General features: G+C 44.0%; 1 protein-coding gene across 16 annotated transcripts in view; it reads left to right on the top strand.

The window, feature by feature from the left end:
• Positions 1 to 19185, top strand: part of LOC120823689 (epidermal growth factor receptor substrate 15-like 1) — a 28902-nt gene extending 9717 nt beyond the window's left edge. For 4 of the 16 annotated variants that reach the window (XM_040183896.2, XM_040183893.2, XM_040183895.2 and 1 more), the window contains 9 exons: positions 1247 to 1352; positions 1481 to 1531; positions 2559 to 2698; positions 4456 to 4519; positions 6212 to 6369; positions 6491 to 6584; positions 10964 to 11116; positions 12918 to 12934; positions 14260 to 19185. In XM_040183896.2, coding sequence (XP_040039830.1) covers positions 1247 to 1352; positions 1481 to 1531; positions 2559 to 2698; positions 4456 to 4519; positions 6212 to 6369; positions 6491 to 6584; positions 10964 to 11116; positions 12918 to 12934; positions 14260 to 14406 — 930 coding nt within the window. In that variant the 3' untranslated portion in view covers positions 14407 to 19185. Of the gene's footprint in view, positions 1 to 1246; positions 1353 to 1480; positions 1532 to 2558; positions 2699 to 4452; positions 4520 to 6211; positions 6370 to 6490; positions 6585 to 10963; positions 11164 to 12917; positions 12935 to 14259 lie in introns of all 16 variants that reach the window. The other 12 variants (XM_078107994.1, XM_078107992.1, XM_078107990.1 and 9 more) reach the window with 3 other exon arrangements.
• The last annotated feature ends 7195 nt before the right edge of the window (positions 19186 to 26380 follow it).

Raw genomic sequence — 26380 nt, 5'->3', positions numbered from 1 at the left:
TCTGCCATTTCAACCGTGTCTTCGCCCAACCTCGGCCATTATCATTTTCTCCCTCACAGTAAGGAAGCTCTCTGCATTGACGGTGCATCGGGCCCAGGGTCTCCTAATGAACCGTAACAAGGTAGAGCCCGGCACCTGAAGAAATGTACTAGAACGCACTCTGAGGAATGCTGCAGTCCAGACTTCCTCCTGGCCGCAAGAAAATCTCTGTTTTTAAAGGGAAAGTGTGTGTGTGTGCACAGGGGCTATAATCAGGGCTCTCGTTGGACATTCTTATAAAATAGCTCTTGAGGTTGATTCCAGCACTTCTTGCTCCAAGTGGGAAATAGTTTGGGGATAATTGTGTTTTATTACAACTTTTGGTGGACTTAGTGTGAACAGAAGGCCGAGGGCACGGCCTGGATCGGTAACCTGATGAGAGGTTACAGGAGAATACTGAGGTACATGCACCCAAAGCTTTACTGCCCAGACAGAAGAAAGACATTTGACTGTTAACCTCAATTCATTTCACAAATCACAACAACCCCCTTTTTACTGTAGGTCCGTGGCGAGCAGGTCCTCCAACCAGATGATTCGATTCCTGCTTCCTCTGGTTTATGCCAGTGTGCCGCTTAACCCAAATGTTTCACAGCTGTTGGTTGCTCATGGGCAGGTGGCACTGTGTCATCAGTGTATGAATGGGTGAATGATGCAAACACACTTTGACGGGTCAGAAGACTAGAAAAGACATTTCCTTAAACTCAATGGTGTGCAACACAACACGCCATTATGCAGGGCCGGGTTATGTACTGGGCCAGAGACCTGTACACGCCATAGGGCCTTCAGTATGCGTGATTCCCCCCCTGGTTCTCATCCCGTGAGCTCGTTGCTAAGGCCGGCCTGCAATGCAAAGACGCGAGTAGTATCACGTGGGATGGTTTAACTCGAATGCAATAGGTCTGTGCTTTAAGCCACTGCTGTAAAGACGACCAAAGCTGCGCCGGTCAAAAAGTCACGTCACATTTAAATCACAACAGTCTTTTTTTTTTTAGCTTTGGTCTGGATGGGACGTCTTCTGGGTCCACCAGTTAGTGACCTCTGCCTTTAGCGGGTTGAAGGTCACACACCTCGGTCTCAGACAGCCTGTGAGAAGAACTGCTCCTTGAAAGGCCAAAGCGCCTCTTAATGCTGCACACATGCGTAGTGACGGGCCGACTGGACGGGATCGTTAATGACCCATACCTTGTGTATTTCCTCCTCAACATAGGAGGATCCATTCAAAGTGAAGCCGCCCGTGTTCAACAGCCAGCCTCAGGAGCTCCACACTGACCCCTTCCACTCTGAGGACCCTTTCAAAACAGACCCCTTCAAAGGTGCTGCTCGCTTTAGTCCCTGTGATTACTCCGCCTAATCTTCAGTCTGCTTTCTGCTCCACGCGGCTTCTGTTGTTTTTTAGCTTGAGTTGCTCTCTAACTGTCCCGTGTGTTTTCCTCTCCTTCAGCGGACCCTTTCCAACATGACCCTTTTGCAAAGCAGCCACCAACTTCCACAGGTACTTTGAGTGGGAGGGGGACACGCAGCAGCATGTGTTGACTGCATTGTTCATTGTCTAATATATTTAATATTAGTATTTATCAAATCATTGTTTAGTGTCCATGGGTTTATACATAAAGTAGTTTGTCTGCTCTCAATCCACCTTTTCGTACATGGTTGCGCTGACTTTAACCTCATAATCCAATAGTGCTGCAAAACGCCAACTTATTAAAGCACCTGTGCGATATTCTCCCCTGACCTTTAAAAACACATGTAATCATGAAGTAAATGTAAGTTCTTTCTGTCGTGTTAGTAATTGTAACATGCACAAGGTAAATTCAAATGTAAAAATAGAAGTAAACTAGTGTATTCTGGTGCTCCGCTTCAGAATCTAACAAAGCAGTTATTTGATGCATTGTGTCCTAACCTTCAAAGAACCCCCCTTGACAGCCGGTGCCTTAACCAACGTCCCTCCACTTATGTGAAAAGGCAGCGTGTGCAACCATGCCTTCTGCCCCACTTCCCCCTTCAGCGATATTGTGGAGTTTCACTTCTCTTCTCAGTGGATCACACGAGATCAGCGATAGAAATCTCCCCTTTTCACACAGCAGTGAAACTACTCCAGCACACGTCCTTTTCCTAAAGGTTTTACTCTGCCCACTCAGTGTAAAAACAAAACACCTCATTTTATTGTCAAATTTCCAAACCAATCCATAACATCAGCAGATAAACAAGTCATGTTTGTGGGCAGAAGGGGAAATTGTGTGCTGGAACCTAATAACTTGAATACCCTTCAAGTTATTATGTGCTGCTGGTGGGTTTTCAATTGGCGACTTCTTAGTGGATCCACAGTGTTCGTTTAGTGCAGAGGCAAACTAACAGCTGGTACCTCATTGATTGCACTCAATGTGGAGTATTCCTCGTGCCTATCACAAGGCATTACCTGTAACCTGTCTGCAGGATGCCTTGTCTTGTTCTCTGGTTGATTGAAAGGTTTTAAGAAAGGCTTCAGTGGGAAGCTGATTCCCGCTTGTTTCCCGCTGCAGATCCTTTTGGAGGAGACCCGTTCAAAGAGACTGATCCCTTTAAGGCCACATCAGAAGACTTCTTCAAGAAGACTTCTTCAAAGATGGATCCCTTCTCCTCACCAGACCCCTTCAGTAAAAGTGCCACATTGCCTTCCAAGGTACTTTTCAGATTTTCAGTGTTCCAAAGGAGGCCGACAGTGTCAGCTGTTTAATAATACTAACAACAACAAGCACACAGTCCATCCACAAACTGTCACCAGCCAACACATCGTCTCACGCTGCCTAGAACACACCCGTAGTGTAGTGTGTAGGTAAGATACATTGTCTCAACACTTTACAAAGTTCTGAATCTGTTTGTATACAGTTTGTATCTGATGTATAGGACATTAGACCCAGGATGGCTGTATCAACAGAACTTTATCATGTAATTAACAAGGACAACAAGGTCCTGACCCTTTTCTGACGTGCTGGGTGCGGTTGGTGAGGAATGAGTGATGCCTCTTGGTAATGAGGGGGTTAACATTCATCCTCTGCAGTGTGTTCAGGGGAAGATGAGGCTGCAGGGTGTTAAAGGCTGAACTGAAATCTACAAACAATAGTCTGTCCTTTAGTCACTGTACTGACTGTTGCATCAACGGTGCCTCTCTGCTGTGTGTGTGCAAACCATTAGGGATGCCTACACCCGGGTGTAGGCATCCAGCTTGGGCCTACACCCGGATGTAGGCATCCAGCTTGGGCCTACACCAGGATGTAGGCCCAAGCTCATGGTTTTTAATTGGTGTCTTCTCATTGGCCCATTCAAACCGATCTCTCGCAATCCGTACGTAAACTCCAGACTTTGAAAAATGTACTTATGATCCTCAGTGTTAGTTGAGCTCATCACATGCTCGGGCCTAGAGCTTGGTGCAGAGGCAAAATGTTCCGTTAACATGACATAGAGAGCTATGAGCTTCTCTATACACTTCCTAACAACAGAGGTTCAAGCAATAGGTCTAAAGTCATTATTCTCCTGTGGGCAGGTTTTGGGGGGATGTGTGATGCCTTTTTCCATTGTGTTGGTACAGCGTGACAGTTTAGGGACCTCGTGAAAGGGGGGCAACGGGCTGCTGCCAATTTGTTTTTAATAAAGCAGCGATACCATTTGGACCTGTGTCCTTGTTAAAATTGATTGGATTTATGTTCAATCTCTAGCTTGTCAACATCCTTTAGCAATACCATCAAGCACCATGTGGCATTCAGCAGAGAAGCCATTGCTTGTAACATTTGCTTCAGCCAGTTCATCTACCACATGTAAGCGTTTTTCATATTTGTGGTCATAGTTATAAGAGTTCATGGACTAGAAGCTTTCCTCTGTGGCCTTCCCGAGCTTCTTTCAGCCTCCGGTTCAACTCCTTTTGTACAGTTTTACTCGTAGGTGGTCATTGTTCTTGAATGCCTGTTTTTTCCTGTTGATACAGTCCCTCACCTCCTTTGTGATGCAAGGTTGGTTGTCAGGGTCGACTTTCATTATCTTTTTTGGAATCCGTGTCAACACCAAATAGTGTGTAACTTGTAGTAACGTCTGTGGCTCTCCAGAGAAAGTATCCCAGTCTCTAAATGGGGATCAGGGTTAGACAGAGCTGGTTTGGATATGGGTGTGTGTGCACGTTTTACATTACCAAGTTCAAGTTTATATAATTTTAAATTCATGTCTACAGATTTTCAGATGACATTGGTAATGATTCAAACAAGCCAACAATGACAAACTGAGTTCAGGTTTTCTTTGTCCGAGAGTTTGGTTTTGCCTATTGTGGTCATCTGTGTATCGATGTGTGAATGAAGAGATGTAGTGTAGGAGCGCTTTGAGTGGTCTAAAGACTGTAAAATAATAATAATACAGTCCATGTTTCATTCAATCTTCTTATGCTTCCAGCAGCAAACCAGTCACTTCACAAGCAATGAACCATTCCCTTCAAGCAACCCAAAACCCAAAGGACCAGGTATGGTTTATTTCTGTATTCCCTCACATCTACAATGAATGTCGACATAGTGTTGAAATTCACAGGGATACAAACAACGCGCTTTTCGGCGCCTCCCGCTTTTTTCACATCAAAAAAGAGGAATGAAATGTTGATGATGAGCCATGAAATGTCTTGCTCGTTGATTTGCAGCATTTCCTACTTGGCTTCATGATGGATCGGTATTAAAGTCACAGTGGCCGTGGTGAATCTTGGTTCAACAGTTTCCCAGCTCTATTCTGAGGTTAGATTGGAGTCACTTCTGCGGCATCTTTCTGTCTCTGGCAGGGACTTGGTTGGTTTTGCGGTGGTGTGACTCTTGAACGAACGAATATCTGACGTCAGTCAGTGCATCAGTTGTTTGTTCACCTCAGCAGGAAAAAAAGATCTTTAATTTCCTCCAAGATATCCGTGTAGTCCGTACAAACACATGCACGTTGTGGGTCGTCTAGAATGCCTCAGTGACTGGAGGAAACTGGAGCCTGTCACCACACCGGGGCCCCTGTTTGCTCAGCCTGAGGTTACCGTGTTGGTTTGCCTGTTCAAACGGCGTCTGGAGAGGGAAGGTGTCACGTTTGCTTTCCCACTTCCCGACTCAGACTGTCCATATTACTTCAAATCCAGCCACGCAGCATCCACGCTGACTCCGGTCAGTCCAAATGAGCTGAACTTGAATGGGCTGTCATTAAGGTCAAAACGGTAACGTAGAATCTTAATCCGTAAGCAGGCCTGTTGCTGCTGAAGAACACCATCATAACGGATGCGTGGTCAGCTCTTGATTCTGCCATACATAAAATGTTCTTGTACTTGCTACAGAAAGCCATAAATGCTTGATACTAGAATGCTTACTGTGTCGATGACAACACACTGAAGTTTAGCACGATTAAAGTTGACTATTTTCACCATTCTAGTTAATGGGTTAGTTGGTTACCATGTCAACATTTGCTCGTTCATTTTATTGGCAATCGATAAAAAATGTGTGTGCACTTAATTCACAAATCTCATCCTCATTGGAAGAACAGCCAGGGAATCACTAAAGTGAGTAGTTTTAATTGATTGGGAACTTTCGATATCTGCACCAAAAGTTCATATGATTCAGTCATTGTTGAGATATTCCAGTTTGGACCGGAGAGGTGACTCAACTGACCGAAATCATCATTTCTAGAGCAAAGCCATACGTTTGGCCCAAAACAGTTTTTTATGCCGTCTGCGTTTATTTGTTTGGGTTGTCGGTCCATCCTCGGGAAAACGATAGCTCAGGAACGACGGGGGAAGACTCCTCAACTGTGTCACAAACGTCCAGCTGGACTCCAGCATAACTGGATCAGAGTCTGGGGGGGAAAGGTCACTGACCTCCCGGCCGTACAATCCATTTAAGTGCCTGGTGGGGATTTCCCTCCACGTATTTACTACAAATGTATTTCGAGTGTTGGACTGGACCCCGCAGGGGGCACCGGGCCAGCAGGTCGCCCTCTCTGGGCACCTTTGCTGCAGTTTGTGATGCATCGGATTGCGTTGGTCGCTCTCAGGCGAATGCCATGCTTTTGATCCGCCGTGTGTATGAGTCAGCTATGGTATCAAACGTGTTGAAGTAGAAGAGCGGGGGTCCCAACCATTCTGAACACTTTAAGTTAGCTGATCCCTACGTGAGGATTTTCTTGTTTTCTTCCTCAGACCTGTTCGGTACCTTGGATCCTTTCGGCAGCAGCTCGTTCAACAGCAGCAGCAGCAGCAGCAGCAACAACTCTGCTGGATTTGCAGACTTCAGCCTCATGTCAAAACCCCGAGACCCTTTTGAAGGCAGGGCCGGCTGGCTGCCTGACTACCAGAAGGTATAAAGTCTTTTTATTTATCTAAACTGATAAGTTGAAGTGTATCCTGATGCCATTATTCGTTCAGTTGTTTCGCCGATTGGGGCGTTGACAATCAACCACACGATGTTCCGCTTTGCAGGCGGCGTTTGTGGACGACCCGTTCGGCAGAAAGAACGACATGCCAGCTCTGCCACCAAAGAAAAGTGTCCCCCCGAGGCCCAAACCCCCCACTGGTGAGTGTCCCACTCCGCGGGCTCTCAGATCTGTCTTGAATGGCTTTGAATGTCTCGTATTGTTCTCTCTAGTACAGTGGAGCTGGGCTCCAGGTTATGTCTGAGGTTATTAAAATTAGATTTGCACTGGTACAACAAAAATCGTAATGACACACTTACGGGACAAAAGTCTCCTTTATTAAGAGTTTAAAAAGTCAAAATGGAGACGTTAAAATGTTTTTTTCTCTTTTTACATTTGTTTCTTTTCAGGCATTAAAAATAGATCAGATATCTCAGAAATAAAAGTTACCTTGAAACGCGTTTAAAGTGCAATGCTAAATAAAAGACAATCAATTTGATCACAGCATAAAGGACCTTTTTTGAATGGAGCCTGCAATATAGTGTATGGCGCTGATGAAAAGTACTTCTTTTTTTTCTTTTTTTTTTCTTTTTTGAAACTGCTCTGCTGTGTAAACAGGAAGGACTGAGTGTGGGCACGGAGGAGTTCAGAAGTCATTGCTGTCACACGCTGCGCTCTGACATGCCTCATTCCATCCTGTCTCACTGGCAATAGCGAGTCTTGTGGCTTTAGATGTTTGCATTTCACCAGCGCCGTTGTTCGCACCAACTTCATTCCAGCATCTTTTCAATTAATTTCCGTCTCATCTTTAGATAAATACATTGATTTTATTTATCTACCTAAATGAAACGCGTGGTGCATACGTATCAAATGATACACACCACAGAAAGACACTATATACAAAATTCAATAATGCAAGTTTGCAGGCAGCATAAATTATGTTTTATTTAGTGCTGGTCGATTACAATTTTTATCACAATTAATTGCATGAATTTTCTGCAGCTAATCACAAAATGAAATGGTTAATTTAAAAAAAAAAGTGTATTGCGCACTTTTATTTACATTTAGTTACACTTTAAATAAGGATTTTAATCACAGGATTCCCTTTACCCGGTAGCAGTTAAAATATTTATGTAAATTTTACTTTCAACATAAAACCAAAGCTTTCTGCCACTACTGGGGCACTTAACATTTTATCTAGTTGTTTATAGAAAAACAGTTAACTTGCTGTTGCTCCGAAGGTGCTGTTATAATGTTAACTTTTGTAAATCCTTTTTTATTTTTTTCTCCGAACGGAAACATTGTTCTTTCATCAAGGAGTCTCTGTTCAGGAGTATTTGTTATAAATGTATGTTGGTACATTGATGTTTATAGAAAGCGGTGCATGGAGGGACTTAAAACCCGGGGGAATTCGGGTGGGGGGAGAATGGCATGGGTGAGTTACTTATGAGCAGCTTGTTCTCACATCTATTTAAAAACACAACAAACGTGGTTCTTAATAAATTTGGTTCTATTAACTCCACCATCTGCAAGACATTAAATATTAAAATGTACACTTGACAGTCTGTACCTTACTTGGGGTTCATCCCGCCCCCTAAATGCTGTCATTGGTTAAGACGCATGATGACGCCCCTCCAGAGCCAACGCCCATTAACATCGCACCCTCACTGTGTGTGTGAGGTCACCGAGGCCCTGACTTTCAAAGTAATAATGATTAAAAGAAACTGAAGTAGCGCGCAGTAAAATAATTGTGGCGCTAATTACTGTGTTAACGATATCGTAACGCGTTGACATGCCATGCAGTTTCACTAGATATGCAGTACCAGTCAAAGGTTGGGAAGTGTATATTTATTTGTATGCATTGTGCACTGACATTAAGGAACTTCTTCAAAATCCACTTGGAACAACATGGCACGTCAGGACTGCACGCTGAGCGGCGTCTGTGGTGGTAGAAGGGGGCTAAGGAGGGCGTAGCCTGTTAAAGTCCTGCAGCTGTCACTCAGGCTCACGTTCACTTGGGTTTTCATATGGACCTTTATTTCATGATTGTTTGTGTGTTTGTGTGTAGGCACACATAAAAGTGATGTTGTAAGAGTGATAATGTGGTTTGCCTGGCCTGTTGTTTGCAGACACACCCAAACCAGCTTCCTCTCTTTTTTGTGTGTGTGTGTGTGGGACTCAGCGGTGCATAGAAGGTCAGGCTAAAAGGGTACCATTTATACCTGGTCTTAGCTTGGTATTAACATGCAAACTGTATCTTGATATGCTTTATCTTTTATTTGACTTGCCTTCTCACACGTGCACAAACATGCATGGACGGTTACTTTCTCCCATCACGCCAAGCGGAGTGAACGTGTTCAGCGATTAACTGCTACAAATAATAAGTTGAGATTGGCCCAGTAGCTGTGTTGTTTTCAGCAGCTGTAATAATTCACATAGAATCCTGTGATAGCCATTAAACTTTGATGCCACTGATGCAGTAGATTATTGTACAACAGGGTGGAGCTCGTTTGTGGTTTCTCGAGTGTGTGCGCGTGCAGTTTACCGAAAGAGGAAAAAACTGATTGCCAGGCATGCAGTTTCTCTCAGCGTGGGGTGTGAAATGAACCGCTCACCCCGGTTGGCCGAGGTATCTGGGTAAAAGAGCTAAATGTGCATGATCCTGTGGTTTTAACACCTTTACAAGCAACATGGTGTCCTCTTAACGTTCCCACGCTCCTCTGCCAGGGTCAGTTTCTAGCCTCTGTCAATAAAGGACACCGACGTACCATGACTCTATAATGTTGGGATTGAACCAGCGGCCGGATAAACTAGATGTATTTTGTTATGTTCTTGCAAATCCCAGAGTGTTCACACTTCAGGCAGATCTTTGTGGTCTCAGTAGGAGTAATGCAATAGTAGATATCTGAAAACAGACAGATGAATGTCAAGGCAGGAACATTCGCTCATCTAGAACTCCAGAGTTGGAACCCACAACAGTCATGGTTCGCCATTACTGTTTTGGCTGGGTTGTGGTCTGCATTGTGGCCGTTCTCTATTGACATCGTGCTTTCAATAACGCACGGAGAACTTAAGTGCTCTGGATCTAAAAAGTTCTTAATGGAACCCTTGAAACGAACGTTACCTCAGGCCTTTAGCAAGAAGTCCGTTTGGAACCCGTATAATCCCAACCATAAAGAATGCACTTCTATGCTTTTCCCCTTTTTGATTTGATAAACTGTTGAAGTCATTTGGAAAAAAACATTAACGCGGTTGTGTTCAGCCTCAGCCCTGGAGAACTTTCTGGTTTTCTTCTCTAATAAAATAAACTACACTAACTAAAACTAAATATTTTGGGGTTCAATTTAGATGCTATTCTAAAGTTGAGATCTTCTATCATTTTGCTGAACATATTCAACGGGTCCACATAGCATTAATAGATCAGTGTGGTCTTTTACCATGAATGTGAATTTGTGCTCTGAGAAGAGAAATCTGTCGAGTTGGTGAACCAACAGTTGGTAATGTGGGCACAAGTGTTTCACCAGGAAGCCGTTGGGCTTGTGGGTATCTTTTTTGATCGCTGTCCTCTGGCTGTGTGTTGTTTCCTACCCAGCGGAGGATGTCAGTGCCGCACGTGAAAGACGCCGTGTTGGATGTAAACAGCTTTGGTTTGCCGCGTGTGGAGGTGAAACTCGTGTGGCTTTCAAAAGCTGCTCGGTATCTTTGAGGTGACAGCGGCAGGGAAGCAGGGCGGGGGCGCAGCCACGAGAACTAGATGTGTGTGCGCGTGCGCGTGTGTGTGTGTGTGTGTGTGTGTGTGTGTGTGTGTGTGCGTGTCAGATCATGCGTTATCAGAATAGTCCACTGAGGCGAAAATTACTCGTGCATGACAAAGTGCCGAGTCATTATATCTCCCATCTATCAGTGAACACATGCACTTTCTTTTCTGCCTCCTCTTGAGATACGCGAGACCTGAAGCCTGTGATGTAACATGTTTTTGTTCTTCTCCCAGCATGTCTTCGTCACCACTAAACAGATGGTTGCTCTGCTATCCCAGAAGTACCTTTCCTGTGTCCTTCCCACTAGCGCCTTAGTTCACGTGTTGGGTGTAAGATCACGGAACACACCGGCCCTGCCCCTACCTCCTTTTGTCAAAGACGCTTGTGCACCTGCCTCAGTAGATATCGTAATGATGTAGGTATCCTTTACATATTTAGCGTAGAAGGATATTCACAGGAGAAACAAAAAGCCATCTGCGGGCTGTGATTGGTTGTTCCTCTTTACCGGACCGCGTTCTGAAACCTGAACGTTTTTCTGCGTGGATGCAGCTGTCGTGCTGTAACACAACAGCTGCCCGGGATGAAACCGGTGGCTTGTCTCTCCCACTCTGCTTCCAACGTCCACCTTGACAAGAGTGGACTTTTGGGCGCTTATTGTTCTGTCTCCTGTAAACACGTAGCTGTTTTATGCAGCAAGTATTGGTCGGTGTGGTTTGAAAAATAAACGACCCACTTAAAGTGTCTTCCTGGGACGATGCTTACCTCTTGTCTCTTGTCTTCAGGTAAAAGCACACCCGTGAGCACAGCGGACCCCTCCAAACCGTGCGACCCCTTCCAGCCGTTTGGCGGGGACGCCGTCGACCCCTTTCAGAGTAAAAAGGGCCCGGGAGACCCGTTCAGCGGCAAAGACCCCTTCGCCCCGTCCTCGGCATCAAGTAAAGACCCTAAGGAGCCTGCCTCGGGTTTTGTAGACTTCAGTTCTGTAAGTTGAGATGGGTGATACTGTTGTAGGTCCTGCTGCTCTGCACAGTCACTACACTCCCATTCCAGTGGGCTCAGCGGGCCACATGTCCCTTTTAGAGAACGCATCTCCGTCAACGCTGTATGACTTTACACATCGCGTTACCGGGTAGGAGCCCGAACACTGATTTTAAAACAATGACCTCGTCTCCCATCTTGGATCCTGTTAAGAAAGGCATGTGTGTGTATAACCACATAACTGCAGAGGAACACGGTCCGATAGAGAACCAGAAAATATTCCTAATGTTTCTACCTTTTATGCCAAATAAAACTTTATTTAAATTACATTATAACAGAATTTATCCAGATACAGTCTGCATTTTAATACTAAGCTGATAGAGTATCAATGGCTTTGTTAGTAGAACACAACACACATTTATTTACACCGCAAAGGCTGCGTAATATTGCTAAATATATAGTGTTTTTCAAATCCTCTTGTTACAATATGAATATATTATTTAATATTTTTTACAGCATGATATTTCTTGAATTAATTATAGAAAACAAACTAAAATACGGCTGAAATGGTTAAGTTAAAGTATGATATGATGTAGGCTCACACACCTACGATATGAACGTAACAATGGAATAACTTGACAGGATGAGGTTCCACCCTGCTTTAGCTTCACTAACTGTCATATATTCTCCATGCTCACCTGATTCCTAATCTCACACACACACACCCTTCAGACACAGTCTGACTGCAGCAACTCAATTCAATGATTAGGCTGATCGTATTCACCCGAGACACAGCAGTATCCCCACTCAACTGAGCGTGTTTGTGTTGTTCTGCTTTAACTCGGCTGTCTGTTCTTGTTCCGCATGTCCTATTAGGTCGCTTTGTTTATCTCAACACCACACTCTCAGGAATAAAAGTGCCCACTAGAACCCCATGGGCTGCTTTGACTTGTGCTCAACAGGTTTTTGGTTCCCCTAGAACGTACAGAGAACTTAAAACACCTGTTCATAAGGATTCCCCAAAAGCAAAACTGCACTGGCTCTGAACTTTCTAAGAGTGCACTGTGACGCTTACTCATCCTTGATCTGCTTTGTTTTTCATGGGACCTCAGATACAAAAGTAGTAATAACCCTTAGAAATGCATTTTGCATGTCATTCAAAGAGCTCTGATGAAGCATTTAAACATTCAGTCTACACCCACAAAATCATCTCATTTGAGCCGTTGCAAACATATTATTATTGATTATTTAAAGCTCAAGGCCTTTAACACTCCCACTGAGATGTGGTATTCTAGTTGCACAAGCTAACGTGAACACACACTCTGGGAGTCCTGTTTAAACCCAGTATGTCCCAGTATGAATGTTTGCTTGCTCGTTCTATCTCACTGCTAGCACGATGATAATAACGGCAATCCCACTTTTTACCATTCCTCGTGTTTGTGTTAACAATTCAGTTTGGTGCTATTGTTCAGCCGCGCTTTCCTTGAGCTCCAGCTGTTGTTGGTCAGCACGCGAAGGGATTCACCAGACCTTCTGTTTCACGCCCCCCGCCCCCCCATCTTAGAGCGTTAGCCTCATAGCTCACTTCAAATAACACAAATTGGCGCGCAGGCTGACGCCTGCAGTATGAGAAGTAGCTGAAGACGGCGTGCTGAGCCGAAGCAGAGCAGGTGTCCCCTTCACGTGTCTGATGTGGTGTCCTGTACGTACTGCAGCAGCTTTATAATACCTCTGTTCTGTGCTCCACCTCTCTGACAGGACCGGACAAAGTCAAGGTAAGCCAGCACGCAGTGAACTTCACACCAAACAAACGTTTTTTTTTAACACTCATGGCAGACGCACACATGCTTTACATGGTGGCTGCTGGGGTCCCTCTGACTCATTACTGCCACCCATTCCGTATCATTTTAAACTAAGTACACTAGCAATATCCACGTTTGATCAAAATAAACATTGCACTAAATAGATGGAATACACCGTTTTGGTTTTTTTTGTTTACATGTTGAAACTGTCTTATTAAGTCACCTGCTGGTCTCTGAGGGCCTATTCAGTCTAATTCTATCCAGCACAAAGATATTTTTACTCATGCTTGTAAACAGAGTAATGAAGTCCAGCTAAGCAGCTCCAGCAGTCGGTTTCAATCACAATTGAACCCAAGTATGTTACTAAAAGTGGATTTTGTTGCTGAGCTGCTGTATTGGATCGCATTCATATTTAACAGGTGTGCTTAATAAAGTGGCCACTGAGTCGATAGAACTCAAGGCTACAAACACACTTGTTCCTCTTTTAAAGCCGGGCCTTTTTATCAGAAACCACCTTCTAAAGGATTTCCGTCCATACTACAATAGTACGCCAGAAAACTAAAGTCACGAGTGTAAACAGATTGTTATACTACTATAATAAAAGGTTGTGCTTGATATTTAAGAGCTTTCTTCATAACCTTCCTCCGTAAACCTAAAACAGGCATATATTTTCCTACTCACTGTTGTCCTTGTAAGTAGAAAGCAGCTGAGGTCTGAAAATGCTCACTAGCTTTATCCGTCATAGTTTGCTCGCTTTAGTCTAATTCTAGCCAACAGCGATTTTAGCTTTAGTCCAGTTTTAGTTGGCACTATACTTATTCAAAAGGTTTTTGCTCTCAATGTCTTCTGCTATTCCATGATCTATTCTTAGTCCAATTTTTTATTTAATTATATTTTAATATATATATATATATATATATATAAATTATTTTTTTTTAATTGCCAAACTTATTTTACATAACATTTAATCTTCCCATGATTTGATGTGACAGTGATGTGCGGTTCAGTCCCGCCCACATGCTTGTCATGAGACTATAACTGTCCCGCCCCTCAAACCATCGACATTCATCAGCACTGCAGACTGACGTCCAAGACAGGGAGGACAGGGGATGCAGTGCTGCCACGGATGCATTTTTGTGATGTTATTCTTTTTTACCGCCAACACTTAATTGCAGATCCTTGATGATTCCTATTGGCAGATAATCTCCACTAAATTTTAGAACCTCACATGTGAACACAAAATTCCAATTTACCTTATTTATTTAGATTATTTCTCAATTGTCCGCCTCTCTCTCTAGCTTGGGAACGAGGCTCAGCAGCTGGAGTGGGCAAAACGAGAGAGCGAGCGAGCCGAGCGCGAGCGGCTGAAGAGGCTCAGGCAGCAGGAGCAGGACGACCTGGAGCTGGCCATTGCCCTCAGCAAGGCCGAGATGTCCAACGCATGACCTGGAACCCCGACCCTCCCCCTCCTCCCCCCATCCTGACAACTAAACACGCAGACACAAAGCAACTCACTGCACACAAACTCTGATCCACACACGTACACTGGACCTGCACCTTCACTACTTTAGATTCCCCCACTCGCCGTGACTCAAAGAATGGAGCAGAAAGAACTTCCTGGTGAGTCTGCATGTAGGAACGGAGGAAGAGACGAGAGGGGCTTGAAGGAAACAAGCCGTTGCCCTGCGACTGGACAGTGACGAGACGGATCCCGAGTGTACTACTGCTGACAGACAATTTTAACGTGTTTTTTTATCCTAGCTTCTCACAAAGTGGGGATATGGCTAATATCAGTAGCAACTATCAGCTGTGTAGAAAGTACCACTACAAGTCAGACTGCCAGGGGATTTTATTTCTATTATCAGTACGACGCGGTTTTACCGAGCTTCTGATGGCTTGAGCTGTGTCTGCGTTTAGGGTTGTGTTGCTGCCATGGAAACGCTATGGAATTGCAGTGATACATGAATATTTTTTTCTAGAGATAGGACTGGATTTGACGCTCTTCAATCCCTCTTTTCTCTTTTTTTTTTTTTCTCAGGAAATTCTGTCACTAAGCCAGACTGAGTTGAGACGAGAAAAGCTCCATGTTATTAGAGTGTTTTTTCTACTTCAGGTCCCCCTCTGCGTTGTGCTAACACAGGCTACGCTCTGTACTGGAGGAGCTTAAATGATGATTGATTTTGATCTCCTCTGATGCTACTCAACATTGAAGCAGGTTTCTCCAAATATCAGTTTTCCTTTGATACCACACTGGTGTCTACTATTACTAGATCATAGACGTTTACCTCAAGTCCAGACAAGGTTGGATTATCCACCCATCCCAGGTTCACTATGTGGGACACTTGGAATGTGGTAATTTATTCAATTGCCCGTTTGTTAATGAATATGCAACGCTCCACCAATACTGACGGATGTGATGAGGGCCTCCCGGCACTGCGCTCCATACATTGGAGCTGGCTTTTGGCCCTGAAGACCCCCGGTGGTAGTAGTCCAGTGTATGTTGCTTCTTATCATCCAGGAGAGGCACTCCCTTATCTGACTCCGTGGCTCCTCCTTTGTGAAAAAGGGAAAACTTTTAACCAACAATCTTGTCATAATATTGGAGGAAAGGAAGAGAAACTACTTTTCGACTGTGTGTACACATGTTGTTATATATGGATATATCTAAACCGGGTGAACATCCATTACACGGTTTCCCTCTCCACACAAATGAAAATAACTGCTTCAAATGACGACATATTCTTTTGAGTAACAAACAGATTGTACAGATCTATTTTCTTTGCTCAGTGTTGGACTGTACTGCGAGGACGCTGCAGGGTCCCCACCCTTCCACCCTCCCTCCCCTTTATCCAGTGTATTAATTATATGGACAAAGCTAACTATGCTGGACTCTCAATCCTGATGCTGTGATTTCACACTCCAATCAACTCAAGAAAGGCAAGATAAGGGATCCCTTTTTTTCCATGTTTACGGCCTTGGTTTCTTTATAGACATGGAGGATTTTTCAACCAGTTCCACCAGCTGGTTATTATTTTGACTTGTTTATGTTTTAAAAGAACATCCAAATCCGGTGATCCACAGACCAGCGAGCACCAGCTGCAAAGTCTTTGGGAAGGTTTGGAAGTGGCTGCGATCAGTTGTCGTTAAGCTGGGAATTTGAAATATTTGCTATTTCTGATGTGTCAATAGTTTGATGTTTCATCGTGGACATAACCACTAACTGTCTTGGTCCCTTTTACTTGAACCGGGGGCTCGTGTTTGAGTGAGACGGACAGTCTGCTCAAGTAAGTCACTGAAGACTTTCTGTCTCATGCAGAACACCAGTGGTGCAGTTTCAAATATGACGATGTGTTTCATAATTCTAAATGCCAGTCTGCATTCTGTCCACGACTGATCATGTGCTTCAGTCAGAGTTCGCTTCAGTCGGCAGGCGGATTCTGCTCAGGGCACATAGCTTCTCCGTAACTCTTAATTTTATGGGATGACATGAAGTTCCTCATTATTTCATTGCCATAACTTCTTATGAAATGGGGAGAAATGGGCTGTAGAGCTTGGTGCGATTGTTCGTCTTCGTTTTTGAGAGCGGTTTGAACCGTGAGCAGTACTTTGCTGTAATACAGTGCTGGAGGTCTTCCGATGGAACTTTTTAAAATCTAGGCGCCCCTCAACGACTCCTAAAGGCATAATCATTTCTTCCATTCATGTACTACTGTTTAAGTCACTTGTCTCTCTTTTAGTGTAGCACAAAAACATGAAGGGCCCTTCCAAGGGCCAGTGTAGGGTTTTTCTGTTGGGCTACTGTAAAAACAATTATCACCCCAAATGAACTACACTGCTCCTTTTTAAATGTTGCTGAATTTACTGCAATGAATTCACAACCTCAACATCCATCCCAAAATCAACTTTATGCCAGAAACGTCTACATTATGTATCTCCCCATCCAGGACTGAGTAATCCGTAGTGTCCTAGTCTTCTGGGCTCGGTCCTCTGCTGCAACAAGAGCTTAATGGATCCAGTTGGGATTAGACATAATTTCTACCTACTCTCATAGTATGTCAAATTTGTCCTGGTGTTGAAGGAGGAAGGAACTGACAGGTACAATAAGATGATGGAAGGTCATTAGCTTGACTGTAATATTGAACAACCTTATCCCCCCGAGATATTACACACATGCTCTGGAAGTAAAAAAGCTAGAAATGTGAATTCACCCAAATCAGACTGAACAGCTCTAGTTATTAATGTGCAGTCACAGATTCTGCCAGAAATGTGAATGGCCTCTCCTCTGCCATTTGTTTTCATACCATGAATATTTCATTTTTGCTGTAGCTGTTACAAAGTGTACTTTTAAGAGATCAGTGTCGCTGTATAGTGAGCATCTCTAACTTGTGCACTGCTGACACCTTCTAAGCGCTTCCTCCGAACCATAGAAACTCATTGGCTAACCTTATTCCTGTCACACTGTGGTGAAATGTTAGCTGTCAGCTAACGGCAGCTAACATGCATTCGTTTTGATAAGGAATGCCTACCCAACAAAGTCTTTGTCATTTGACCCCGAAATACTGGGCTTCCAAGTAGTTAATTTGTTTAAATGGCCTTTATGTCCTCAAACAGCTGGGCATTACATTATTGTAACGTGCCGCTAGCTGCCAGCTAACAAGCTAGCTCGTCGCCAGCAGTTAACAGTTAAATATGGATTATTATTATGGATTTTCTGCCATCAGAACAACCGTGTGAGGAAAAAAAAAGACACATTTAAAAACGTCAATTTGAAATTTGGTCTCCGTGGTCTTTTGCTTGCAGCCAATGGCTCCGTTGCATTTTTTTGGAAGCAAACACAAACGAGTAGGAAAGGATTTGAGTGTCACGGGATGCAATGGTCCCCACTGCTCTGGGAGGAGAATTTCAGGGCAAATCTATCTCAACCGTGACATTCTGTGGTCACAGCTACTTCTATGTGCATCAACAGGATATTTTCACATTGTGTAAATGGAAACCAAACAGGAAGCAGAGGTCTTTGTAGAATATGGGGCCATCTTCATGTGAAAGTGGAAGAACAGGATTTTTTAAATAATGTTTTGTCATTGAGAACTAGCGCTCAATGTCAATTGGACACCAAAACAATACTCGAGACAAGTGACTGACAAAGCTACATTTTAAATGTAGGTACAAATGTACATTTTTCTAAACTTGGTCAAATTCATTTTAGAATTCTTAAAAAAAAAAAAAGAAGAAGTAAGCAACAGTATTACAAATCTGACCAGGTATTTGAAGCCTGCTCACGGTACAATTTTTCCACACTTGCACATTTCAGCTGGTACCAGTTCGTATTGATACTGGACAGCCAGCCCAGAACCACCTGTGACCCTCCACCTGTTTCTGACCTCAGCCTGTCAGCAGCGTACTGCTTACACAATGCCGTCATTCATATTGTTGTCTGATACTTTTATTGTGCAATAGATGTTTATTTTTTTATTGTTGTTTTTGTGTATCATGTGAAACCCGTCGTTTTCTTTTTTGATACGTAGTGTGTTTTTAATATGATTATTTATGCACCATCCAACGGCCACTCCGCTGCCCTCACCTTGTGGGGGAAGTTTCTGCTTTGATTGCAATCTACAAGCCTTTCAGTTCAAAATACTCTCGCTGTTTGGGGGAATGAAAATGGTAACGCAATGTACCGTACTCAGTATATTTAAATTATCAGCAATGTTGGCAGTTAAAAGTATTAATAGAATGACGGCTAAAGAAATGTAAAATGTACAACTTAATTATCCTCAATCTTAAGAGAAAAATAAAATTATTGTTAACAGTGGATATTTTGTATGGGTTGAAAATGTGAAAACGGGTGCTGAGTAAATGTTAAGCAGCATATACACATTTTGAGATGACCTGTTTTATTCTCCATTCACTTTATTTTGGTGGAATATTATATAATATTTTTTCCTGCCTTCGACTGCCCTTCCTCCCATGTAGGCAAACTACTCTGAGCGGTCTTTATCGAGATGCATACGATGTGTATACAGTCTGTGTAGTATCATGTCCGTTATATTTGTCCTATAAAAGATAGAAGAAGAAAAAGTAAACTTGATGAGAAACCTTTTAGGAGAGTTGCTTAGAGTTACTAATGGCCGTGGAAAGAACAGCCGCTGGTCTGCTTTGAACTGCGGTCCTCTCTACATGCTGTGTGCTGTTTACTAGAATAAAACATTTCAGTTGAATGAGAATGGACTGCTGCTTGATTTGTTACAGGTGAAGACGTCTGAGAAAATGACTCTTTGGATGTACTAGTTTACGGTCTCAATCTCTACAGCGTGACGGCCATAAAGCAGGGTCGGCCTCAGGGCGGGACAATCGTGTAACAGGACGCCACAATGGAGTTGTCTGTGGTTTGGTCACACAACTTTAACCACTGATATGTCACTTTTGGTAAAAGAAAACCCCCAAAGAAGATTACGACACACCAAAGTGTGTCCTCGAGGACCTGGGGCAGGTGTGGTTGTGTCTGGTTTAAAAGCTCACCATGTTCTCCCCGATGCGGTCATCACTGAGGTAATTTTTTACTTTGTACCTGCTCTTTTTATCACTTTGAACTTGTTTCGTCTTCTAAAAATAACATTTTGTTTGATCGCGAGACCTTGTCTGCAACAGAACAAAGAACTCAAAACACAACTTGCATGAAGAACTCCATCCCTCCCCGACGGCCACAATGTGCAGTGAATTACGCTCGATTAAGTTTCCAAGGATACAGCTGTGTAGTCTGAAACGAATGCTGTGCAAACACAGTGGCCATTTCTGGAGATATTAGCTGAAACCCAAGCGATCTGCTATGTTAGCGATTGCTAACTGTCTCCGTATGGAATAACAGGAAATTCCCCGCTAGGTTTGTGTTTACCCTATGGTAATGGAGAGGAGGAAATGAAAAGCCTAGTGGCTTTTTAACTGGCAATGTAGGTCAGAGAATTAAAGGATAAATGTTGGGTTTCCCCTCACAATTCTGAAACTCTCCTGCTTCTATCTTAAGTGTGCTTTCGATTTTTGGCCTCATCAGCACCCAATCTCATCTACAATGTCTTGCTCCATTATCTTCAACTTGAAAACACATGCACTTTGTAAAAGGGGAATTCCTGAATGTATTGGGATATCCCTTACTGCCCGAGGACCATGAATGTACACACACAGCAGAAAGTAACGCTTGCCGCTGAGCAGCAGTTAGTTCAGTGTGCGTTTGTAAAGTCTCAGTATGTATGAGCGCTCCTATTTGCTGACCTCATCCCAAAAACACCTCTCGGCTAAATGTCCCACGGCCTCCAAATAAACCGATGATTTTGCCCTAAAAAGAGAATAATTAATGCTGACACTATCTGTATTGTAGTTGTATTTTTGGTTTCTGTTATTCGAGTTGCATGTACTTTGTCATTTTGTGTTGCAAGTGGTAATTGTGTATGTCCATGTGGTTGTACAGGCCTCTGTGTCCCCGTGGTGTTATTGTTTGCTGTCACTCACGTACCTGTATTAAGGAGGGCAGCAATCTAACATCCATCCATCTTCAACCACTTATCCGGGGCTGGGAAGCTCCAGCAATCTAACAGCACCTTAAAATTCAGTAAATAAATCATCTTACCCTCTCTTTTTGTGTTGCAACGGCATGTAGTATGACATTATATTCAAAGCTTAATTTGTAAACCTTTGTAAAGTTTCTAATGTAATACCAGTTACATTTGATACTGCTTCTGAGTTCGTACACAAAGTGCTTCAAAACTGGAGGGTTCTTATGTTGCTGAGGAAGAGCTCACATCGTAATGGTCGCTGTTGGATAAAAGCTAAATGACATGTAATGTAATAAAGTCACCTGCTTCTTTCTAAATTCTTAAAATAAAATGTACTGTGCTATGGGGTGCCGTTTGTAAAATGTCACACGTTCTAAAATCATGCGCAGTTTTGCCACATTTAACATATGAAAAAAAAGCATGACAATATTCATGTCACTTTTTCAAACATTTAGAGAGAAATTCATGCAATAACTTTTCCAAGGATAATGTTTGGCAGTAACACAAAGTTGAATAATATAAATGTTGTGAATGTTTTTTTTTTTTTTTCATATAATGCTGAATGTACCAAAACTGCGCAGGATTTTAGAACGTGTGACATTTTACAAACGCTGCCCCATACTGTGCTGGATGAAATGTAGTTCACTTCCAGATAATCTGTATCAAACTAGACCAATGAGGTAATTTGTGTTGTTATTGGTCCAGAAAACATTTTTACATTATCAAGAACATGTTGTACAAAAATACTCTTAATAACGGTACTCCGTCACCTTGTTCGAAAAACTAAAAGCTTTGACAAAAGCGTGGTTTTAATGAAGTGTGGTTGTGTAGTTCATGTGGATACTTCTACTCGTATACAAAGTATACGACTATAAACTATATTAACATTGTCATCACAAGAATGCTAGCATTCTGCCCCTCATAGAGATTCTTTGCATGGCAGCAGACGCATGTTCTTTCCAACACCAGCCTCTCTTTTCTCTGCAAAGTCCACACAGATCCTACCCAGCTGCTTAACAGAAATCAGCTGCCCAAATAGCCGATCTGTTTGAGATACGAGGCACGTGCAAATCTCACTTGACATATATCTGATTTCATCTGTTTGCACAGAAATGGAATGAGCAGAATCACCCTGTTTTTCGTAACAAGAGCGTGAATAAAAACCTTCCACACATGCAGGCTCCAAAAGGATTATTTTGATTATTCCACGCACACACACAATGTGTGCATGTGTGAGTGAACGTGTTACAACCTACAGTATCAACAAGAACCAGAACTGGCATGAAGCAACACGTCTGTTAGCAATTTAAATACACAGAGAAACGGTTTGTCAAGTGAGCTGAAACCAGACGAGACGGTGGGTATTCATATGATATCATGCACGCGCACACACACACACACAGAAATGCAAGAGGGGGAAATCTCTCCTGACGTGGGCTAATCAAAAGCAGGTTGGAGGGAGGGACGTCGTGAGAGGAGGATGGATATACTGACGGACGTTCAACGGATACAGATATGTAGGGTGTGTGTCTGCGTGAGAGAGGCAGAGCTGATCCCCTCATTTTTGGCATTCTTTATTCTTTCTTTACAGAGTTGTAAACCGACAAAATGAAAGCTGCACATTTTTGAAGAAGCTCCTCAAGGACTCACACGTCTACCACGTCCCCACCTATAGCTCTCGATCTGTGTGTGTGTGTGTGTGTGTGTCTTCCTGAACCCTGCTCACTCCAACCTTCAGACCTGCCGTCTTTCAGCTCGCCACCTCTTCGCTCCTCACACGGGTCAGGTCATTTTCAGCGACAGCAGTTCATAGACAACTACAACAACAACCCACCTTGTTTACATGTGGCTAATTATTAACAAGATTAATGTGAAGTTTGTAGAAAAAACATTTTGCATCAAATATTCCTGCCTAGTTCCACAAAATGTAGCAGCTGGTTTTTATACGTTTATATAGTCTGTATAAAAGACCATTTAAGTCTGTGTCACCAGCATCACTAAGAAATACCTTCATGAAGGAAGTTAGAATATAAAGTGTTTTTGGTAGGTTTAAGTTTGTGCATATATACATATGTGCATATGAATATTCATACATATACATGTGTGGTCAAAGGTTTACATACACTTGTAAAGAACATAATGTCATGGCTCTCGAGTTTCCCGTTATTTCTACAACTCTGATTGGAACGGATACTTGCCACAAAAAACAGTCATGAAGTTTGATTCTTTTATGACTTTATTATGGGTTAACAGAAAAAGTGATCAAATCTGCTGAGTCAAAAATATACATACAGCAATGCTAATATTTGGTTACATGTCCCTTGGCCATTTTCACTTCAATTGGGTGCTTTTGGTAGCCATCACCCAAGCTTCTGGCAATCTTCTCGTTAAATCTTTGACCACTCCTCATGTCAGAATTGGTGCAGTTCAGTTAAATTTGATGGCTTTCTGACATGGACTTGTTTCTTCAGCATTGTCCGCATGTTCTCAATGAGATTTAAGTCATTGTAAAACCCTAATTCTAGTCTGTTTCAGCCATTATTTTACCACTTTTGATGTGTGTTTGAGTTCATTGTCCTGTTCGAACACCCAACTGCGCCCAAGACAACCCAACCTTCGGGCTGATGATTTTAGGTGATCTTGAAGAATTTGAAGATAATCCTCCTTCTTCATTATCCCATTTACTATCTGTAAAGCACCAGTTCCATTGGCAGCAAAACAGCCCCACAGCATAATACTACCACCACCGTGCTTGACGGTAGCCATAATAATAATAATAATACATTTAATTTGTAATGCACTTTCTATTTAAGAAAATACCAAAGTTCTACATGATAAAACAGGTAAGTGCTAACAATAAAAACACATGGAGAGTTTGAAAAAAAAGAAAAAGGGGCACGAGTTCACTAAAAAGCTCTCCTAAAAAGGTGGGTTTTTAGGCCACGTTTAAAAGCATCCACAGTGTGGTGTCCTCAGGTGGTCAGGGAGAGCATTCCACAGACTGGGAGCAGCTGAGCAGAAAGCCCGATCTCCCATTTTACGGAACTTTGTCCTGGGAGGTTTTAAAAGATGTGCTGAGGCAGCTCGGAGGGTATGTGTTGAGGTCTGTGGGGTGAGGAGTTCCTTGAGGTAGGGGGGGGCTTCACCATGGATGCACTGGTGGGTAAGAAGGGAGACCTTGTACCTTGTACCCTGAGTGAGACAGGAAGCCAGTGGAGTGATTTGAGGATGGGGGTGATGTGGTCATGTTTGCGCACCCTAAACAGGATCCTAGCAGCGCTGTTCTGGATGTACTGCAATTTCTGGAGGCTTTTCTCAGGGATCCCGGTGAGGAGCGCATTGCAATAGTCCAGCCTGGAGGAGACAAAAGCGTGGACAAGCTTTTCCGCATCTGCAGGAGTGAGTGTGGGACAGAGTTTGGCGATGTTCCTGAGGTGGAAGAAGGAGGTCTTGCAGAGATGTTTGATGTGAGCCTCAAAGGTCAGATGGGAGTCCATTTTAACACCTAGGTTGGTGACTGATATTGAAAGTGGAATATTTGGGCCGGAGAAGGTGATGCTGGTAATGTCAGATGACCGAACCTGGTGTGGAGTGCCGACTAAAATGGTGTCAGGATCCGGGTCTCTCTCTCTTCCCCTCTGCCATATACATTCACTGACACACTCATTTGCCCATTAGTCTCACCTCTGCCCACACACCCACTTCTCACAGAGCCTTCCCATCCACCTGCCGCTCATTTCAATCAGTGCCCGCGCCGTTTGCTGTTACACCTGTTTCTCGTCATGTCTAATCACCCTGTCTATATCTTGCATGTGTTCCCTTTGTGTCTTGTCGGATTATTCTTGTGAGTCAACCCTTCCCCTGTCCAGCAGCCTCAAGACCTTATCTGTTTTGCGCACAGCCAAGTCCTGCTCGTCCGGTCTCCAGCGTCGTGCCGCAGGGGCTGCATCCTGCGGGCTCCTGACGAGCTTCGTTCTCCAAGGAGGAGATTCCCCTGTCCCGAGGATTATCTTTCGTTTTGCCTTTTGCCTAGCTGGTCTCCTGGAGAATACATTTTTGTTCTATGTTTTGCCATCAAGCTCGGCTCGCTGTTTCTGTTGAACATTAAAACCCTTATTTTGTGACCTCCCTCTGCACGTAGATCTTTGCCGCCCGTTACCGTGACCGAACGTGACAGATGGCTTCAGTCTTGGAGCTGTTTAGCTGCAGAAAGTTTTGCTTCATCCACGCCTTTATCTCCTCCAGGCAGGTGGTCAGAATGGATGATGGCAGGGCAGCAGAGGGGGTTGGGTTTGTCCTGAGGCAGAGTTGAGTGTCATCAGCATAGCAGTGGAATGAAATCCATGCTGGCTGATGACATGGCAAAGGGGGGACATGTAGATAATGAACAGGGTGGGGCCGAGCACTGAGCCATGAGTGACACCACAGGTGACATTGTGTGTAGGAGGAAGGAGCCGGAGCTTGTGCGGGAGGTGGAGCGTTATCAGTTGGATCTGGTGGGGCTTACCTCTACGCACAGCCTCGGCTCTGGAACCACACTGGATAGGGGATGGACTCTATTCAACTCCGGAGTGGCCCATGGTGTGAGGCGCCAGGCGTGTGTGGGGATACTCATAAGTCCCCGGTTGAGTGCTGCTACATTGGAGTTTACTCCGGTGGACAAAAGGGTCGCCTCCCTACGCCTTCGGGTGGTGGGGGGGAAAACTCTGACTGTTGTCTGTGCATATGCACAAAACAGCAGCTGAGGGTATTCTGCCTTTTCGGAGACCCTGAATGGAGTCCTGCATGGGGCTCCAGTAGGGGACTCCATAGTCCTACTGGGAGACTTCAATGCGCACGTGGGCGACGATGGAGATAACTGGAGAGGTGTGATTGGGAGGAATGGCCTCCCTGATCTGAACCCGAGCTGGTGTTTGTTACTGGACTTCTGTGCCAGTCACGGATTGTCCATAACAAACACCATGTTCGAACATAAGGATGTTCATAAGTGTACGTGGTACCAGAGCACCCTAGGCCAAAGATCAATGATCGATTTTGTAATCGTATCGTCTGATCTGAGGCCGCATGTTCTGGACACTCGGGTAAAGAGAGGGGCAGAGCTGTCAACTGATCACCATCTGATTGTGAGCTGGGTCAGAGGATGGGGGACGACTCGGGACAGACCCGGTAAACCCAAGCGTGTAGTGAGGGTGAACTGGGAACGTCTGGAGGAGGCCCCAGTCCAAAAGATTTTCAACTCACACCTCCGGCGGAGCTTCTCTCACATTCCTGTGGAGGTAGGGGACAGAGTGGTGTATGTTCAAAACCTCCATTGCTGAAGCCGCGGCAGTGAGTTGTGGCTTCAAGGTCTTAGGTGCATCAAGGGGCGGTAACCCTCGAACCACGTGGTGGACACCGGTGGTCAGGGAAGCCGTCCGACTGAAGAAGGAGGCCTTCCGGATTATGATATCCGGTGGGACTCCGGAGGCAGTTGCAGTGTACCGACAGGCTCGAAGGGCAGCAGCCTCTGCTGTGATGAAGGCAAAGCAGCAAGTATGGAAGGAGTTCGGGGTAACTATGGAGAAGGACTTTCGGTCTGCACCAAAGTGCTTCTGGAAGACCATCCGGCACCTCAGGAGGGGGAAACGGGGAACCACAGCAAGTGACTTTCCTGACTTGTTCAAGTCAGGAACAACAATCATTCGCCTTTTCAGATCCACGCTGAGCTCCTTTGACTTTCCCATTGTAGCGTTTGTGGGCGTTTGTATCCAATGAGCTCTATTTAAATGGCCTCAGAGTCACCAGCTGTAGTCACTCATAACCCCTCACAAGACGTTAAGAGGCCATGAAGCTCATTTCATTAACACAACTTTCTAAGTCACCAAAATTGCTA

This window comes from Gasterosteus aculeatus, chromosome 8 (genome assembly GCF_964276395.1).
Source record: "Gasterosteus aculeatus chromosome 8, fGasAcu3.hap1.1, whole genome shotgun sequence".
In the NCBI taxonomy this organism is placed as follows: Eukaryota; Metazoa; Chordata; class Actinopteri; order Perciformes; family Gasterosteidae; genus Gasterosteus; species Gasterosteus aculeatus.
Note: the sequence above shows the minus strand (reverse complement) of the source record. Positions and strands in the feature narration are given on the sequence as shown.